Here is a 19,059-nt window from a genome sequence, read left to right on the forward strand (position 1 = left end):
TGTGAGTATCAGTCTGGCCTTGGCTGGGCAGTAATTCATTTTTCAAATCTGGCCACGGCCGTACGCTGTTCAAAGGACTGCAGCCACTCAGAGGGACACTCTCGCTCTCTCTTTGTATATTCTAATCTTAGAAAAGCCTTCCGTGCAGATTTATGTTAATCTTTAAACACTGTCAACTCACTTTTTCGCCGACTGTGACGCTCCTTGTTCACCGTGAAGTCCCCGACCCAAGCGCTGATTGGTCCTATTATTTAATATGTTTTAGGAAAAGCTTTTAGAGGAATCGAGGCCAGATTGATCTACGAAGATCAGGATGGTTTCACAAAGCTTCAGTATACGTGCTTTATTAAAGGTCTTCTTCTGTTTTCCCCTGTTAAAATAGAGCATGAAGGGGAAGGTGGAGCACTGGGCTAAGGCACATACCATATATTAGGCAAAGTCCTAATCGCAGAGAACCAGGATCGAATCCGGCCTGGATCATTTACTGCATGTCTTCCACGCTTTCCTCTCTGTCCCTCTCTATAATAAAAGCTGAAAAATGCAAAAATAAATCTTTAAAAAAAAATAGCATGAATCAATGCTTCTACTTACGAGGTCCTATCATTACTTTAAGAATTGACGTCAGATGTCCGCGATGAATAGTTGACCTGAAAAATAAAATCTTTGTCTAGCAACAAAGCGTCGTGTCATGTGGTGACACACGCCGCTTAAAAACATGAAAGCAAATGACTTAGCTTACGCGTTGACAAGCTCCCGTCTACGCCGTTTCCTGTGCCACTTCACCACTTCCTGTGTTTGTTTGTTGGTCTCTGCAGGGCAAGTCTGCCTTGTGGTCCCATCTGCTCCACTACCAGGAGAGCAAAGAGAAGACTGACGGCACGCCTGGCGGACTAGGACCCCCAGGTGAAGAGGGGACACCTCTTGATGTTCTCTTTAACACACACAAAAATAAATATTCAGGAGGAAATGATTGTTGATTATTGCCCATATATGGGTTATCTGTAGGCCTGCTGTGTACATGTGTTGCGACCGGTTTATCCTGTAGTTCACCTCCCACTACTATTCTTCTCCTCTCAGGTTTCATTCACGACTCTGAGCGGCGCAAATCCGATGGCGGCTCTGCCATGCCCCCGCTTAAAGTCTCTCTGATACAGGATATGAGGTTGGTCTATTCATTCCCTTGAATCCACTGCTTTTACGGTCCTTTCACAAGTATTTATATTCAAATGCCTTGGAACTTTTCAGCCTTGATTTTGGTGTAACATTGCCCTTGGGTGACTGTGAGTGGTAAGTGGTCAAAAGCTGTGAGTGGTCAAAAGCCATTGTGGATGTGAAACATTGCCTTCTAGTGATCAGAAGACGTGGAGGATGTCAAACTCTGCCTACTAGTGGTCAACAGATGAAAATGTATATTCATATATATGTATAAGTGATAACTGAAAGCAACGCAGAATATTAACAGATTTATTGAGGGGATAGAAAATGTTTCACGACCCTTTAAAGTTTGTGACTTGTGTCCACACAGATTGACATCATAAGCTGTCAACCTTCTTCATGCATTTTTTACTACTACTTATTAGTATGTAACCAGGTTTTACGATTTAAAAAACAAAAACATGTACATGTTCCAGCCAATCAGCAGAGGTCATCCTTTAAATGTGTCGACCCCTGTGTGGTTCAAAGGGAGCTCACAGCCAAACTGTGTAACAACGCGTTACTTCCAGCCTAATTACCAGACGCCCTGTCAGTCTTCGACAAACCTCACACGGTCGTATGCGTTGCCCACAGACCACTCCCTCCCGTCACACTAAAACAAATGTGCTAACACACGTGACCACTACCAGCAAGCAGCAACTATAGCTATGATCTTTTATGTTATGTTATTTTGTATTATTTGTTACATTTTTTATAATATTATAGACCTATATATAATTTGTGTTAATTTATTAACCTTGTGAATTTTTGTTTGTTAAATAAAGCCAATTCATATCTTGCTAATGTTATTCTCAAAAATAACATTATTATATATAATTTTTTGTCTAAAAGTTTACAATTTACAATCAATTTTATTTTTGAATCGAGCATTTAATTCATGAAGCAGTATCTTATGACCTCAATTTTTTTAAAATAAAATAACACTACAACATGTCGGTCCTATGTGCAGGAATAGGATTCTACATAATTGTCCCTCTCTCTTTGAGTTTTGCTTTTTGGTTTTCTAATTCATCCAAAACAAAACAATCTTCAGTGCCTTTATCAAAACGAAAGCTGACAGCGCGTCGTCTGAGGCTAACAGCATGTCTGGCATCCGAGCGCACCACGGGTAGATGCAGTTTAGCTCTGTTGCCATGGCGAAAGTGTGCTGCAGAAAGTGGGTTAATGCGTGAGAGGGACGCTCCGTGGTGTGTGTGTGTGTGTGTGTGTGTGGAAGGCTGCTGCTGCTGCGGCGGTGGGAGGGGGGGGGCGGGGGCGGCGGGTAGGGGGCCACGAGCAGGGCAGCAGACGTACGGCCAGGTGGAGCGGAAGGGAATATGTCTGGACGTGGGTGAGGCATGATAGGCCTCAAGCGACCACGTCTCTCCTCGCTGGGGGGGGGGGGGGTGGAGTTGCTCTCTGCATCCTACAATCCTGTTAACACACACACACACACACACACACACACACACACGCACGCACGCACACTCAAATGGTGGCACGGAGATGGAACATAATATCCGTCTTTCTTTTCAAGTGAAGCCGGTGTGTTGGTTGATTGTCTGTGCTCTGTTGGTGCACGCATTCAGCGCAGCGCTGGAAATTAAAAAAGAGACGATTCTTCATCTTCAGACTTTGTTTTAGGGTGTTTTTTATCTAAGTTAAAATGTGTAAAACATTGGGCAGCACCGTTGTATCTTTGCCCTGATTATATATATTCCGGATTAATTTCAGCATTCCCCTTGGTTTTAATAATTCTGTTGGTTTTTAATAAGCTTCATGTTTTGTTTTTCTTTGTCTCCGTCACCTTCTGTGGTTACTTCCCTTGACTTTGTCGTGTGTATCTGCAGGCATATTCAGAATATAAGTGAGATCAAGACGGACGTGGGCAAAGCGAGGGCCTGGGTGCGCCTCTCCATGGAGAAGAAGCTGCTCTCCAGGCACCTGAAGCAGCTGCTGTCCGACCACGAGCTCACAAAGTGAGTGACACCTCCGCACTCCGTCACGGAGACTTAAGAGCCTCGATACGTTGACGTCGGGGGAGACAGTATTTACAGTTTACGAAAATAATTGTGCATGGGACGAATAAGGGAATTTACTTGACTTAAATGTTGTCTATTGACCTTTCTTTTTGGGTCATCTGGGTTTTCTTAACCTTTAGGCTCACTTAATTACCCCATTCTATGATGGGAGAGCAAAAAGAATAAAAAGTTACTACTGTAATTTTTTTAATTGTAGAGGACTGTACTATGAAATTAACCTGATATCCACCAACCACTCATACATAATTAATAAGCTCCTTTTAAAATGGCAGGGTGTCATACTACGGCCCACTGAAGCATCAATTATTCACAGGATTGTTCATAATTGATAAATCATTGTTGAACTGGGTCACATTCAAAGGAATTTCAGACTCCGCGTCTGACCTTGCCATGCCAGGAATTGTGATGTGGTTCACCTTACAATACGAGGACAGTGTTGTTGATTAATCAATTTGTTTTATAATCCATTGTAGCGATCCGATATCGTTATAAACACAATGTGTATCCATTTGGCGCAAAACAAATGAAACCACAAAACTGTGAGGTGCTCTAATGCATTCATGAACTTATTGCTGAACGTATTTCTGCCCACCCCCGTAGAAAACTGTATAAGCGCTACGCTTTCCTGCGTTGTGATGACGAGAAGGAGCAGTTCCTCTACCATCTCCTCTCCTTCAACGCTGTGGACTACTTCTGCTTCACCAACGTCTTCACCACCATCAGTGAGTTGTTCCGCTCGTATCGCCACACATGGCTATCCATATTGGTCCCCCACCCCCATGGAAATCAATACGTAGCCATTTCCCTGACGTGTTTCCCTCCCCGTGTGTGCTGTGGTCACAGTGATCCCCTACCATGTGCTGGTGGTCTCCAGCAAGAAGCTGGGGGGCTCCATGTTCACAGCCAACCCCTGGGTGTGTGTTTCTGGGGAGCTGGCTGAGACGGGCGTGCTGCAGGTCCCCAGGAACACCCTGGAAATCACTTTTGAGGTGAGGAGGAGGAGGATGATGACGGCGATGGTGGTGATTATGATTATGATGATGATGGCTGCACATTTTCTCTCTTTTATCAATAATTCAATAAGTCAATAAGTCAATCAATAAGTGATTGGAAGATATCGTATGTCTCTGTCTTTGGTGTGGGTTTTTTGGTTATATCCAAGTCACATCTTTTTGCAGTAATGCATACTGGTGTAAAAAAAACACCAAGACAAACGTTAACCATTAAAAACCTCATCGTTCGTTCTGCTCCTGTCCAGTGCCAGAACCTCGGCAAGCTGACCACGGTTCAGATCGGCCACGACAACACAGGACTCTACGCCAAGTGGCTGGTGGAGAGCGTCGTGGTCCGCAACGAGATCACCGGACACACCTACAAGTATGTCGGCGTACGGGGGGGTGGGCGGGGCGCCCCGGTGGCGCACTGGGCTAAGGCGCATACCACGTAATAGGCCCAAGTCCTAATCGCAGAGACCCAGGATCGAATCCGGCCTGGGTCGTTTACTGCATGTCCTCCCCTCTGTCTCCCACACTTTCCTCTCTGTCTCTCTCTATAATAAAGCTGAAAAATGCAACAAATAAATCTTCTAAAAAGTACGTTGGCGTACGAAAAAAAAAAAAAACCACGAAAAACAAGCGTGTGTTTATGTTGAGCTCAGACAATGCAGACGACGACCCCCATGACCCCCCACCTGACCGTGCGTGTGTTGCTACCGTACCTGCGCCCAGGTTCCCCTGCGGCCGCTGGCTGGGGAAGGGCGTGGACGACGGCAGCCAGGAGCGGATCCTGGTGGGGGAGCTGGTGACCGCCAGCGCCGAGAACGACGAGCGCATGTGCAGGACGCCGCCCATGCAGCAGTCCCCTGGTATGATGAGGCGGTTCGTCACCATCTCGCCGAACAGCAAACCAAGTGAGTCCAACCTCGACCCTGCCTTTAGCGTTGTTTACTGTTGTTTTTTTTAAACAGGCGACATGACCGATTGTCGTTGATTGTTGATTATTGAGTGTTGTTGATGTTGCCTTTTTATTCAGTTCCACGTAAAGCCTCGTACATACTGGTTGCGTAGTTGCGTGGCAGTTCACAAGAAGTCCATTCCGGGCAACTTGGCCAAGGCTTGCGACCTTGCGTTGCAGGAAGGGTTTGCGTCTAAAGCCCTGCACTGGTTATATAGCACCAAAACACCAATCTGAGAGGCAGACAGTAAACCTGACCCAGGCGGAAACATCTTTGTATCTGTGCAGTTCAAACCACCCGGGTTGTACAGAAAAAAAACACAAAATGTCAGCTTTCTACGCAATCAGTATGTTCGAGGTGTTAAGCGTTTCCTAAATAACAGAGCTATAGTGTGGAAGGCGAAGCGCTTTTTGAAATGTATAAACACATCTTAGTTGTGCCCTGGATCACTTGAATCTGGATGTCGTTCTTCTGTGAGTGTTTCTGTTAATGAATGGAACTTTCCCTCCTTTCTCCCCTCATCGTCCAGAATTGAACACAGGTCAGATCCAAGAAGGAGTAGGGGAGGCCATCAATGGAATCGTTAAGCACTTCCACAAGCCAGAGAAGGAGGTAGGAGACGACTTGAGTCGATGCCGCCCTGCCGTTATTTATGACCTTTTACTAAAGAATGCGCACTGCCCTAGTGACCTCTAGGCTCTTTAAACATCATCTATATTTTGGTGTTAAGAAATACGTATGATTTATTTTATTCTTTAACTCACAATGAATTATTTTTATTTTTTATTATTAATATATATATATTTGATCTCTTATCTCACCTAATTGGTTTAAGAAGCTCCTTGACAGATCCTGCTGTATTTCATTATTGGTTCATACTTTTTGCCTTTGCCATTGTGATTAAGAATTAACTCAGGAATTTATCTCAGGAATGAATGTACTGACGATACAGTCTGAAAAAAACCAAATGATAAGTTTTGGTATTTTTTTTAACTACTAAAGTCATAAAGTCGGGTACGTTATTATGAGAGTTGCGGACCGTTCTCAACATTCGTTCTCTCAATGTTCTCCTCCATGTGTGCCGAGTGCAGAGGGGGAGTCTGACCCTGCTGCTGTGTGGGGAGTACGGTCTGGTCTGGGCACTGGAGCAAGTGTTTCAGCATGGATTCAAATCACCCCGGCTCTTCAAGAATGTCTTCATTTGGGACTTCTTAGGTAACGTTTTTCTAAAGTGTCATTAAACAGTCAATAACCGTATGCAATAATAATCAAGCTACTTTAATTATTCTACCATTTCTTTTCCCTTTTACAGAAAAGTCCCAAGTGCACTTCCAGAATGCAGAGCAGCGGGGCGTGAGCCTGGACGAGAACTGGCAGACGAGAGTGAGCGACTTCTGCCGCTTCATGCGTGCCATCAACAGCACATCCCGAAACATTGGGAAGGATGGAAAGTTCCAGATGCTTGTCTGTCTTGGAGCGAGGTAGGCACTTAGCACTTAGCCTTAAGGCACCTCTTTGTATCAACACGGGAGAGTGAGAGGGGATGAGATGAACTGTGTGCTGAGCGCTGCCTGAAACTTCTACGATTCATGTCAAAATAAGAATGTTACCGCTCGCTATCTATTCTCACTTCATTTTTCGCTCTCGTTGTTTACTTATATTTGACCCTCATCTCTTAGGGACCATTTGCTGCACCATTGGATCGCTCTGCTTGCAGATTGTCCAATCACGGCCCAGATGTACGAGGAGATTGCGTTGATTAAGGAACACTCGTTGGTCAATTCTTTGATCAGAGTGCTGCAGACATTGCAAGAGTTCAACATTACCCTCGAAGCTTCTCTTGTGAAAGGTGTTGGCATCTAATAAGACCGCGCCTTCCTGCTGTTGCGACGGAGCAGGAAAGATATTGGGACCACACACAAAAACAACAACAACAAAAACCATAGTAACTTTTTTAAAACAGGAGGAGACTTGAACAAATGAGGTTTTCTGGCTTATATTAAAGCTACTGATACATTTTGCCATATATAAATATGAAGTGCAATGAGCCTTTCAAGATGTGTTAGACGTTTAAAATATGTTTTCTATTATGATCCATGACTCTGACATTACTGATGATAACCCACTTGTGCTTTACTGTTGAAATACAATATTTTCATTGTTGTCATTAAGTGCTGACAATAGCGATATTTGGGAAAAAACAAGAATTGTTTCATATATTTTCAAAGATAACAGTATTATTTTGTTATGTCTGACAAGTTGCTTGCTCTGTTGTAACTCAGATTCCAATGTCATAATGCAGAGCTTGAAGCAAAAATATGTAAAAGTATGCTTTATAAGTATGCCCATGACAGGGGATGTATGTTTTTGTAGTCTGGAGATCAATTCAATTACATGAACCAAACAGTGTCTTGTTTGTTTGGCTATTCTCTGAAAAGTATGAAAATATATGACATGGATCAGTCTCATGGCAGCGGGGTCTATGGAAAATGTCTGCGCTACAGAGTGTGAGGCTTTGCGTCGCTCTTGTTCTGTACATCGGTTCACCATCACACACCTCTTATTTAGGGGAATGCTGGCTATTATTAACACGTTGTGCAAATAGCTTTAACCAGGCCCCGATGCTCATCCCACATTAAACTATTAACACTAACGCCTGCTGTCTGAAGAACATTTGAGTATAATTGTTTGGGACCGTTTTGAGATCTGGAAAGACATCTACATGACCCATGTGTTGGGAATGCCACACTTCCGATTCGTCATGGATTCTGCTATGCAATCTCCAGGTGTATAACATTATTGGACTTGGGGGCAGGACAGTTTTGGAGAGTACTCGCCATCTCTTTACTTTATTAAACTTACTGTGCAGGACAAGGGATTTGATACGAGATGTAAAGGATGGATTTCCCTGTGCCAACAACATCTGGATTATTTCTGTTGTACTTGTCTGTGTTCAATTTACATGAGCATCTTGGGAGATCTATATATTTTGTTTTCCAATACTATTGTACATTTATTGACATAGCTGTGTAATGTAGTGTTTACTAAGTGGGCAACTGTGTACAGTGTAAAAAATAAATATATATGTATAAAGAATAAAAACGTACGTAAGCATAAAACGGTACATTATTTGAGTGTTTTGTTTATTAACATAAAAGTGAACACAGAAAACATAATACGCAGAGTAGAGTAGATCGCCCAGCCTGCGAGAGAACGTAAACAAACCTGTTGGCGCCAACTCGAGTAGATTATCTTCCCTCTTGTGGGCGTGTCTTCGGTTCTGGGAGCTGGAGTGTAAGTTGTAGCCGACGGCACAGCGCGGAGCCACAGCATTTGAACGCGAGCACTACAACTCCCGAAATGCAACATTGATAAACACCACACACGGCCGCGGCGATTGGTCCAAAGCATTTTCAAACCAGACCTTTGCGCTCCTTATATGGTCATTCTACGTCGAGCCCTTTCATTCCGTGTTTCTATGCTAATAATATTATAATCCACAGCTGTATGTTGTAGTAAGGCATGCGCAGTGCGTGAAAAGGAAAAACCAGGCAAGATCAAAGTTTTTTTTTTGGGGGGGTTTCGGTAAGTCCTTCTTCTTCTTCTTCTACGGAATCCTGCAAATAAATAATAATGTTGATCGGTGATGTTATTTCGCACCCGCCGTTGAAATCGCTCGGTTTGCGTTTAGTCTGACTGTCCGTGTCGAAGTTTAGTTCAATAGCAACGAGAGAGCGAGCGAGAGAGAGAGAGGGAGAGAGAGGGGAGAGGAGCGCGCGCTCAACAATGGGACGCCCGTGGCAGCGGACGAGAGCGTGGCGCGTGGGAGCTAACGCGCTAGCTTAGCCGCCGCCGCTAGCTAACAACAATAAAGCCTATCCCGTGTTTTTTGGCGCTCTGGCGTGACAAAAGTTTGAATTCAAAGGGAGGGCTGGGCTGTGTTTTCTGCTACGTTTAATTCAAAAGAACTTCTCGTGTAATACAAAATACCGTTTTGTTTTTTTTAAAGTGTAGTTATTCGATGCAGCAGAAGCATGTGCAAGTAGTTGGAGCGACCGAAGCGGCCGTCCTCCCCCCCCGGTAGCTTTTTGTTCGGCTCGGCGGAGCAGCAGCGCTGCCGCCCCGCTCCGCAGACACACCACAACACACGTCCTGACACACGGTGCTTAACCTCTTTATATATATATATATATATAACCGATGCACACACTTCACATATAGGTTTATCTACCAAGTGGATCATCAGAATATAAAAGGAAGAATACAACTGTGAGTTCCACCCTGCACTTGAACATCGGGACTGTGTTCACATTTTTTTTGAACTCAAAGTGTTGTTCTGTTGCGTCACATGAGATCAAGTGAAGTCGCCGACGTTATTGTTATTATTGTTATTATTGTGACTGTACGTAGGTCGTTGGTTTTTGGACTGTTGTTGTTTCCCCCTATTCGTTAGTTTTGAGTAATGCAGCGTTTGCATGGTTTGATTGTGAGGTGATTGCTGGTTTATTCGTCGCATCCTCTTTTTTTTCTGCTTATTCGCAAAACGGCGGCAACTTGGTTCTTGGTTGCTTCAGAACACCCGATTTCTTTGTTTAATTCGCATGCAATGTGTTCTATGTAGATTACTTCAACGTTAAAGTCCGGGTATGTTGTTATGGTATCTTTAGTAATATTTAATTGATGAGTCAGCCGGGTCTGTTTTGGGTGCAGCCCCCCCTTTATTGCATAGTGCGCGTCTGTCTGCAGTGAATGGAGACCACCTTTTAACCTAATATTCCGTATATTTTCAGGTATTGGACCAGCGATCAACGGATTAAAACAATGTTTGGTTTTCATAAATCCAAGATCTACCGGAGTAATGACGGATGTTGTATCTGTAAAACCAAGTCCTCAAGTTCACGTTTTACAGACAGCGGTCGCTATGAAGAAACCTTCAGACTGTGTTTTGGGTGAGTTCCTTCTTTGAATGCGTATGGTTCTTGTTAATCTCCACATGATTGATGTATAATAAACCATTAGTCTGTGTTAATATGTTCACGGTGCACTGTTTCTGACGCTACTTGTTGTTTGTTGTGTGTAGGTTGTCAGAAGATCGTGTTGGAGATATCTGCAATGCTTGTGTTCTGTTGGTGAAGAGATGGAAAAAGCTACCCAATGGGTCAAAGAAGAACTGGAATCACGTAAGGGCTGTTCAAATGAATTGGTTTTTTCTTCTTCATTGTAATAGGATAATTTATTGAAGTGTCATGTCTCTGTTCGTAATACAGGTTGTGGATGCCAGAGCGGGACCTGGCTTCAAATTAACCAAACCCAAGAAGATGAAGACGGGGGATGTGAAGAGGAAAAGCAAGCTTAAGAAACTCCACAAGTTTAAGAGGCAAAGTAAGTTATGAATGCAACGTTGAGCGGACCAACAACATGCTTTTTAAGCTAACTAATCAATAACGGAAGTGGTTTGACATGTTGGTCTAAAAAGCTTTTGTTTGCTATGTTCTCCACAGACTCTGATGCCCAAAGCACCACGTCCAGCACGTCTCCTTCCCAGTCCCCCAGCTACAGCAACCAGTCGGACGACGGTTCTGATATTGAGTCCAAGCAGAGGCGTTCCACTCCCACCGCCTTCTCTTTCCTTGACCGCTCCTACTGGAAAAGGTATATCCTACGAACCTTGTTTACTGATCATTTAGTTTTTATTTACTTGCCACCTACAGTGTCATGTTTTTATTCTGATATTCTGAGATATAAATGTGCATTATAGATCAAAATAAAAAAATTGTAACTTTGCATTATGCTTTCACCATACATTCAAATAATGATTGTACCTTCCCCTTTTTTTAGACAGAAGATATGCTGTGGCATTGTCTATAAGGGACGGTTCGGGGAGGTGATCATTGATCCTCGGTTATTTAAGCCCTGCTGCAGTTCTAAGAAGCAGAACACGCTGGTGCCCACACAAGTGGCCACACCACACCTTCCAGACACGCTTCCTGCACCGGTCCCAGAAGAGCTGAAGGAAACCTGGTGACGTTTCGTTCTTTTCTTTTAGATCCCACAGGGTTGTCCATGGTGCCTAGATTTGTCTCCAGTGGCAGACTTCCACCCGTCAAATTAATTTGCAACGTTGGAGAGAAGTTTGATCAACTCCTCTTACGGTTCCTTTTTTTCTATTTGTATTTGCTTTTTGTATAGAACTGACTTATTTTTGATGATTTTTTTTTTTATATAGAAAACAAAAAGAAAAAAAAAAGGTTTTTTTAAGGGCATTAGTAATCTATAATATGGCCATGAAAGGTTAAATGTTTCTTATGAATTTTGTTATGAATGAACTGACCAGCTTTCTGTAAATATCTTACTTTTTCCATACATATCATTACTGTTAATGTGCTCATGAAAATCACCAGATATTCCTAATACCAGTTTGTTTGTGTGTGAGTATTTTTCAACACACCTTGTCCTTGTTGTTGCTCCAAGTCTACAAATACTATGTTCTCTTGGATTATATTACACAAAGAGATATTGGCAAGCACTGTGAACATGCTCCAATCTGTTTTCCATCAAGTCTAGACATTGTCAAATGCCCATACTAAATACGTGCAGTCTAAATTTCCATCATTTAACAGACAGGAGTACTGTACAATATACTTTTTCTGTACACTAGACATTACTGTTTCAATGTATCTGCATTGTGTGTGTGTGTGCACATTTAACAATCGGTTAGACTGTGTGTACTACTGCTTTTGTAGTTGTTTTTTTATGAACTGAAAGGCATGTTTTTCTTTCAAGCGGATGTTTTAAAGGGGTTTGTAAATACACATTTAGCTTTGTGCCATGGGGTTCCGTAATCGGTGAACCACTACTTTTCAAAGTTTTGTGAAAAAGGCACTGCTGGATAACTGTCATAAATCCTGTCTGCAAGGATTGTTATTATTTTTTTTTTAAGAGGTGAAATTCCAAGCTCAGACTTCCACAGTGATATTGTCACTAACATTAAAGTTATGCTGGATGCATGGGGTTAAACCTGTAATTTACAAATCATGACTGTTGTTCTGCATTTCTTCTACAGCCTTGCTTAATGTTCTGTTACTGAATATGTATTTGTTATTGCAGTTGCTGTTTTTTTTCTTTAAGGCAACTCTCAAAGCTATGACTATGCAGACATTTTGAATGTGAGAAGTGACCTGAAAGTTCAATTTCATATCTTAGCCTCAGGTGTTTATTTATTAACCAAATTGGCTTGTAAAGCAATAATTAAGTCACTCACAAAGAATTGTTTTTGCCATGTTATTTCTAACCATATATTTTATAAAATAATGCTCATATTGCACGCTTTTTGCCATTGTGCATAATGTTGATGTCCAGTAAACTGTGGTTTTCAGGGGTTACTTTGAAAATTGTGACCCTACCTAAACAAGATGGTTTGAAGGACCATGCTCTAAACATGTTCAGTTAAATACATTTCCGCGGCAGGGTAGTTGGAAGCTGAGCAATTTATGTTCTTGTTGAGGGGATGATTGCTGCTTCTTTTGAGGTTAAAATTAAGCTTGTTTTTTGTGTTTGGGTAGATATCATATTAAAGTTGTTCAAGGTACACGTTAAGTTATGAGTTGTGCCTTTAACAATTGCCAGTCTTTTTTTTTATAAGAATATCAATCTTATGTAATTTAATATTTATTACAAAACATTTTGTACAAGCTTAAATATTTCTCATTTCTATCTGTTTTTTTGTGCACTTCCTTTCAATATCTGTAGTTCAATGTTTTTTCTATACTGTACACAACCTAATAGGTCATCTGTAATAAAATACAATAAAAAGCCAAGTTGTGTTGTGTAATATTTTCGTTAGGTGGTGCACGTGAGCCTTCTACGACATAGAGGGGCGAAGCAAACCGAAGAGCGCGTGGGTTGGTTCCAATATGCATTGTCTCCTATGAATAACAAAGTGTCGATATAAGAACAGTTTAATTACTAGGCTTTTATAACGAGCAACGCAATGTATCACGTATCCAATTAAGATGTGTGCATACAAAACCTGCCACTGTAACAGTTAACGTTCATAGTGAACTCCTGAATGCTTGAAAACGGTGCGGAAAGTTTTAAATTACAAAAAAAAAAACACCGCAAAGGAAAAAACGGGAAACAACTACAACGTGCATGTATGTAGAGGGGACTCGCGTCTATACGTTGACGGTAGGAAAGTGACCATCCACAACATTTATAGAAGGATCGGGAAAATGTATTAAGCTCGCGCTCCTCTGTCTCCCTTTCCTCGCCTTGCGCGCGCCCACACACTCCTTTCTCTTTCTAAAGCCCTGCTGGTGAACACACTGACAGGCTACAATGAAAGTGAGGCGGACACTTGGTCGCCACTTCAGTGCGTACACGTCCTTTTGAGGAGACCTCTAAACTTGGATATCACCATGGGAGCTATTTGGATTGCGAGGAACTTTTGTTTGTTTTTGCTCTTGTTAAATACTCGCCAAAGCACAGCACTACCCGAGAGCCAAGGTAAGCTTACTCCCGACTGGCCCCACGGAATATTCTTATGCGCTCTTTACGTTGTTTTGCCACAGCCTTTATTTCTACTCTGGGTAGCGCTCATTTATAGGCTGCATTACGTTTACTATGGCACTTTTATATTCTAACGTTACCAGACGGATTTTGCACAGCAAATCTATTAAATGACGGTAATAGTACTACACTGATTGCGCGACAATGCAGTGACATGTTGTGAACTTTTAAAGTGTATATAAACAATGCAATCATTAGCCCTCAATCAACAAAACATTTATTCGTAGATCAATAGCACCTCATTCAGTTTGTCTGTAATTGAGCGTATTTGTATTATTTTGCCATAAGTACATAGTGCCTGTATGGAGAACGGGCCATTCCAATGCGTTGTTATTATTTATGACTTTATTACTTTAACCTCGCGCCATCTCTACGTGCTTTTCGTAGATCAATGCGCAGATGAAAGTGATGGCTGTCACATCGACGCTATTTGTCAAAATACCCAAGGCTCATACAAGTGCACGTGTAAAGCAGGCTTTAAAGGAGACGGCAAACACTGTGAAGGTAATTATCTGTCGAGGTCGGCCTTGTCATTACAATGTGTGGCCACCATCTTGAGGAGGCGAGACTTTAATGGCATATTTGTCGACACATAGGCTGTTCATTTAGGTTAATTAAAGACACATATGAATGGACGTAACTTTTAACCTCACGGTCTAACGGTACGCTTGTTTTTTGTTGACACGTGTCTCATTTTGTAGACGTTGATGAATGTGACTTTGAGTACAATGGTGGCTGTGTACACGAGTGTAACAACATACCAGGCAATTATCGGTGCACTTGCCACGATGGATTCCATCTAGCGCACGACGGACACAATTGTTTGGGTAAGATAATGTTTCAGTGTCAAATTGTGTGTAGTCCTACTTGTTTTTTTCACGAAATGATATCGGTGTTATGATTAGCTTGGCCTATTCTACCTACCCCCCCCCCCCCCCCCCGGTATACTTTATGAGTTGTAACAGTAGCAGTCATCTTATGTTGCATAATAAGCATATTAAAAAAAAGTAGGTAATTGCATTTTAATAGCAACGTTAGACCTAATCTCTGCTGTTAACATAGATTATACATTGGAGATAGGCTTTGTCCTATCTGACAGTTGTCAATACTGTTGAGAGTATACGCTTTCAGTTTTTCATATTGTTAACAAAACATGCTTTATTTTATAGCCTATGTAGCTTTACAATGTTCAGCCTCACACACACACACACACACACACACACACACACACACACACACACACACACACACACACACACGTATCACACGTGTGCTTTGATAATTGATTCCTGATACCCTGATACTTTCTTTTAGATGTGGATGAGTGTAAATTCAACAACGGAGGGTGCCAGCACACATGTGTCAACACCATGGGAAGCTACGAGTGTCGCTGCAATCAAGGTTTCTTTCTGAGTGACAACCAGCACACATGCATCCACCGCTCTGTGGGTGAGTGGCTATGAATACAGGGTTTTCACACCTTTTGAACCTGTATAATCTATCTGTGGAACCTGGCATTTACATTAAGCCTGTGGAGTGCCCATCTGCAAGATAAGGGGTTAGAGAATCGTCAAAGATGAGGATAGTGAGGTCGGTACTGTCTGAAGACAATTGTTCAAATACTGGTATGCATGTATGATGTGGATGTACTGTATGCAAAGATGCATAAAGCTTTTAAAAGTCATACCTCTTTTTGTAGCGTATTCTGACATGTTGTCTGCTGCTTTTGATCATAAAAAGGTTTATTTGATTCAAAGTGAATTTTATAAAGCAACGTAGTTGTTGAAACTATTGGTTATGAACTAAAATGAAAATGATGTCGTAGTTCATAACGTTTTTTTCCATTCGTTTTTTTCTGTCAGAGAAATATCTGCAGTGTGATTGCATCCTATTATACAAATGTACATTCTGACAATATCCGATATAACCTCTGCTCACTGTCGCTGATTGGATGTCTAGACGACTGTCAAAGCATTAAGAGTTCCATTGTGTGCGTGTGTGTGTGCGTGTGTGTGTGCGTGTGCTTGTGTGTGTGTGTGTGTTTTTTTTTTTTCACAACCACAGAGGGCCTCAACTGTATGAACAAGGAGCACGGTTGCGCTCACATCTGCAAAGAGACCCCTAAGGGAGGCGTGGCCTGTGAGTGCCGCCCGGGATTCGAGTTGGCGAGGAACCAGAGAGACTGCATCAGTACGTGTGGTTTCCGTCGTTCCCCGCCGTCTGACCAATTTGACCCCCCCTCCCCCCGCCCGACTGTGACTGTGTTGGAACAGAATTATCTGAATATCTCGGGGGTCACACGCTGTTACCTTTGCAGTTACCTGTAACCACGGCAACGGGGGTTGCCAGCACATCTGCGAGGACATGGAAGACGGCCCCGTGTGCAGGTGTCACTTCAGGTATAGCCTGCAGCCAGACAGAAGCTCCTGTGTAGGTAGGTAAGCACTGTCTACTGTACCGCCCAGCGGGCTGGCTGTTTGAAATAACCGCAGCACCTCTCGCCGTTTCTAGAGCTCCATATTTTCTATTAAAACAAATGTTGAAGCTCTCCTCAGTCGCAATATCTTGGAATGTTTCTTGTTTCTTTCCGTATGTGTCATGAAGTGGCAAATGATTTGGACTTGTTTTGTCGCACATCATCACAAGTAAGTCGATTGATGCTCAAGGTTGAACACACTTAACAGAGGCTGACTCTAATAAGGTTGTTTTTTTTCAACAAGGAACAAAATAAAGATGGCGCCAAGCTATCGCCTTATGCGATGTGTATGTGCCAGTTCCCCCTATTAGTGGGTGTTCATCCCGAGTTTCTTCCTCTCCACATCTTGGGTTGGATGATAAGGATCATCACCATCAGATAGCGGCGGCGGTGGTGGTGGTGGTTTTCCTCTGCGGTGCCAACATGTGTGAGGTCTAAAGACTATCGCTAAGAAGTCATCGCGTGATTCATTTTACTTGTCCCCCTTTGTTCGCCTTATCTTCCCCACAACAAGACACACTGTTACACTTCAGTGAAAACCTGGCTCTGTTTACTGTTTTTCCTTCGACCCCCCCCCCCCCCCCCCCCCAAAAAAAAAGGGGGCGGCGGGGGGGGGACGGGGGGGGGGGGGGGGACACACACATCACACATCATTGCCACATCATACGTGATGTTTGTTATTTATTTCCAAAACAAAATTGAACTCTCAGAATGTAACATAGCAATGTGGCATACATTACACTTTTCGCATAAACATGTAAAAAAAACAACAACGAATAGACAATAATAATGAACTGAGCCGTTGAATGAAGTGAGTCTTCTACTGACGCTGTACGCGTTTGTTTCCCAGAGCGAGACGAAGCCACCGCCGAGCCGATGGAGCACAACGCCACAGCCTCCGCTGAGGTCGATAAACGTGTGAAACGAAGACTGCTCATGGGTGACGATTCCATTAACGCCGTGTTTATTATTAGACTTTGGTGGAAATTCCGCTTCTCGGGGTTTAAAAAAAAGTGGACGTTCAAATGATTTAGCGTGTGTGCGTGTGCGTGTGCGTGTGTGTGTGTGTGTGTGTGTGTGTGTGTGTGTGTGTGTGCGTGTGCGTGTGTGTGTTTGGGCGCTGCACACACTCACTGGCCTAGAATATCGAGGCGAGGGAAGGAGTAATGCTTAATAAAGAAAAGCATTCCTCCCTCTTGGGAGCAAACTGTGAAATGACTGTGGGCCTTGGCTTTCTCACCCATGATTTCCCTACTGGAAAAAAAAAAAATAAGCATTGGTGACAGTGTGGTACATTTCACGTTTCCTTTCTATTTGGGGGAGTAGAGTGTATAGTTATGGCTTACTCACTTTTTACATGTATTTAGAAGCCTGTGTCTGTTGTGTGTGTGTGATATGCTGCGTGGACGCCTCACTTACTTCATAACCATTATCTCTCAGCGCTTAACTCCCCTTTGTGTGTGTGGCTGGGTTACGCACTCGCGAGGTCTTTGTTTGAACCTCTGAACGAGGCCTGTTGAAAGGGAGAGCAAAGTGGTTGACATCCACTTCACCTGTGTTTGACAGCTCCCCCGCCCCACAAGCACGGCCATTAATCACCAGCGTGCACACTCCTCGAGTGTTCCCCCCCGTGTGAAACACGCAGCGCGACTTCTTTCATGTCCGCCTTCAAACACGCCAACGAATGAAGACTTCAAAAACCCCCAAAGTTTTGCGAGTGTGTTCCGAGATTGTTTCCGTAACATCTCGCGACACAGTCACAGGTTCTGGTTGCCCAAACAAAATGACGGCATCTGTAGAAAAATACACTTTTTTGTGTTGTGTTGAGGTTGTATGCCTTTGGCGGAGGCCGCGGGGTTAAGCTTTGAAGAGCATGTCAGCGGCAAAATAGATCCTTTCCACACAGAGGGAAGGATCAGTCAGTGGCGTGCATTTACACAGTGTCCTGTCGTTTCAGAGACGTGCGCGGTGAACAATGGGGGGTGTGACTGCACCTGTAAGGACACATCCACGGGCGTGCGCTGCAGCTGCCCGGTCGGCTTCACTCTGCAGCCGGACGGGAAAACATGCAAAGGTCAGACTGACTGTCCACCGCGGACCCTCCGTAGACCTTAGTCGTCTAGCAGACCCGGTTGAAACAGATGAAAGCGCAATGTATTAATTTTTAAGTTCTTACATTCCATTTCCCCACCCACTGGCATTTCAGGATACGTTTCCAGTGAGTTGTAATGGTTTTCCCAGTATGGTCACTAGGTCAATAAGGTCTATTGAGAGGGAAACAGTCTTTTCATCATCTGGCTTCGCCGCTAGGACTGCATTGTTTTTCTTTTCAATATTGTTTCCCCTTTGCAGATATCGATGAATGTGAACTCCACAACGGCGGCTGTGAGCACTTCTGTAAGAACACCATCGGGACCTTTGAGTGTAACTGCAGGAAAGGCTTCAAGCTGCTGAGTGATGAGCGTTCTTGCCAAGGTAAAAAAAAAAAAGGAAAGGAATGGTTTCCTTCCCCTCGGTTTCTTGGAGAGTGGGTTCAGAGCAGCACCAAAGGTGGGCTGGGAATATTAAATACAATAGAATCAGTGTTGCGAGTAGAAACATCATAAAAAAATATATTTTTAGTGGCGGTCTCATTAAAAGCCTGATGACATTTTGGAAACAATTACAGGCGAAGCAAAGCGACGTCTTTTATGAAACACTGGCCTTTTTTTTTGTTTGACCAAAATGAAAAAGAAAAGTCATATGGTCCTTATCAACTATTGTGTGTGTGTGTGTGTGCGTGTGTGGTTGAGGTTGAATACTGTACACACAGACAAACACAAGCG

At 43.1% G+C, this 19,059-nt stretch overlaps 3 protein-coding genes across 7 annotated transcripts in view; all 3 read left to right on the forward strand.

Moving 5' to 3' along the window:
* The window catches only part of dennd5a (DENN/MADD domain containing 5A), a 31,818-nt gene extending 23,521 nt beyond the window's left edge, over nt 1–8,297 (forward strand). For all 5 annotated transcript variants that reach the window (XM_084476575.1, XM_084476578.1, XM_084476577.1 and 2 more), the window contains 11 exons: nt 816–903; nt 1,078–1,162; nt 3,045–3,173; nt 3,837–3,958; nt 4,080–4,225; nt 4,495–4,613; nt 4,964–5,145; nt 5,720–5,802; nt 6,282–6,405; nt 6,503–6,671; nt 6,870–8,297. In XM_084476575.1, the coding sequence (XP_084332701.1) occupies nt 816–903; nt 1,078–1,162; nt 3,045–3,173; nt 3,837–3,958; nt 4,080–4,225; nt 4,495–4,613; nt 4,964–5,145; nt 5,720–5,802; nt 6,282–6,405; nt 6,503–6,671; nt 6,870–7,053 (1,431 nt within the window). In that variant the 3' untranslated portion in view covers nt 7,054–8,297. The remainder of the gene's footprint in view (nt 1–815; nt 904–1,077; nt 1,163–3,044; nt 3,174–3,836; nt 3,959–4,079; nt 4,226–4,494; nt 4,614–4,963; nt 5,146–5,719; nt 5,803–6,281; nt 6,406–6,502; nt 6,672–6,869) is intronic.
* Nucleotides 8,298–8,736: 439 nt separating this feature from the next.
* Nucleotides 8,737–12,985, forward strand: sinhcafl (SIN3-HDAC complex associated factor, like). Its single transcript, XM_084476261.1, has 6 exons — nt 8,737–8,775; nt 9,981–10,139; nt 10,271–10,370; nt 10,458–10,572; nt 10,692–10,842; nt 11,029–12,985. Exons 2-6 carry the CDS (start codon nt 10,012–10,014, stop codon nt 11,213–11,215), a joined length of 681 nt encoding a protein of 226 aa, XP_084332387.1. The 5' UTR covers nt 8,737–8,775; nt 9,981–10,011; the 3' UTR covers nt 11,216–12,985.
* A 578-nt stretch (nt 12,986–13,563) lies between these two features.
* scube2 (signal peptide, CUB domain, EGF-like 2) overlaps nt 13,564–19,059 on the forward strand; it is a 16,559-nt gene continuing 11,063 nt past the window's right edge. The window contains exons 1-9 of the mRNA XM_084476383.1: nt 13,564–13,695; nt 14,146–14,262; nt 14,460–14,585; nt 15,073–15,207; nt 15,823–15,948; nt 16,076–16,192; nt 17,085–17,174; nt 18,192–18,308; nt 18,587–18,709. Coding sequence (XP_084332509.1) covers nt 13,608–13,695; nt 14,146–14,262; nt 14,460–14,585; nt 15,073–15,207; nt 15,823–15,948; nt 16,076–16,192; nt 17,085–17,174; nt 18,192–18,308; nt 18,587–18,709 — 1,039 coding nt within the window. The 5' untranslated portion in view covers nt 13,564–13,607. The remainder of the gene's footprint in view (nt 13,696–14,145; nt 14,263–14,459; nt 14,586–15,072; nt 15,208–15,822; nt 15,949–16,075; nt 16,193–17,084; nt 17,175–18,191; nt 18,309–18,586; nt 18,710–19,059) is intronic.

The sequence above is a fragment of the Micromesistius poutassou genome, assembly GCF_964030765.1.
Source record: "Micromesistius poutassou genome assembly, chromosome: 12".
NCBI lineage: Eukaryota > Metazoa > Chordata > Actinopteri > Gadiformes > Gadidae > Micromesistius > Micromesistius poutassou.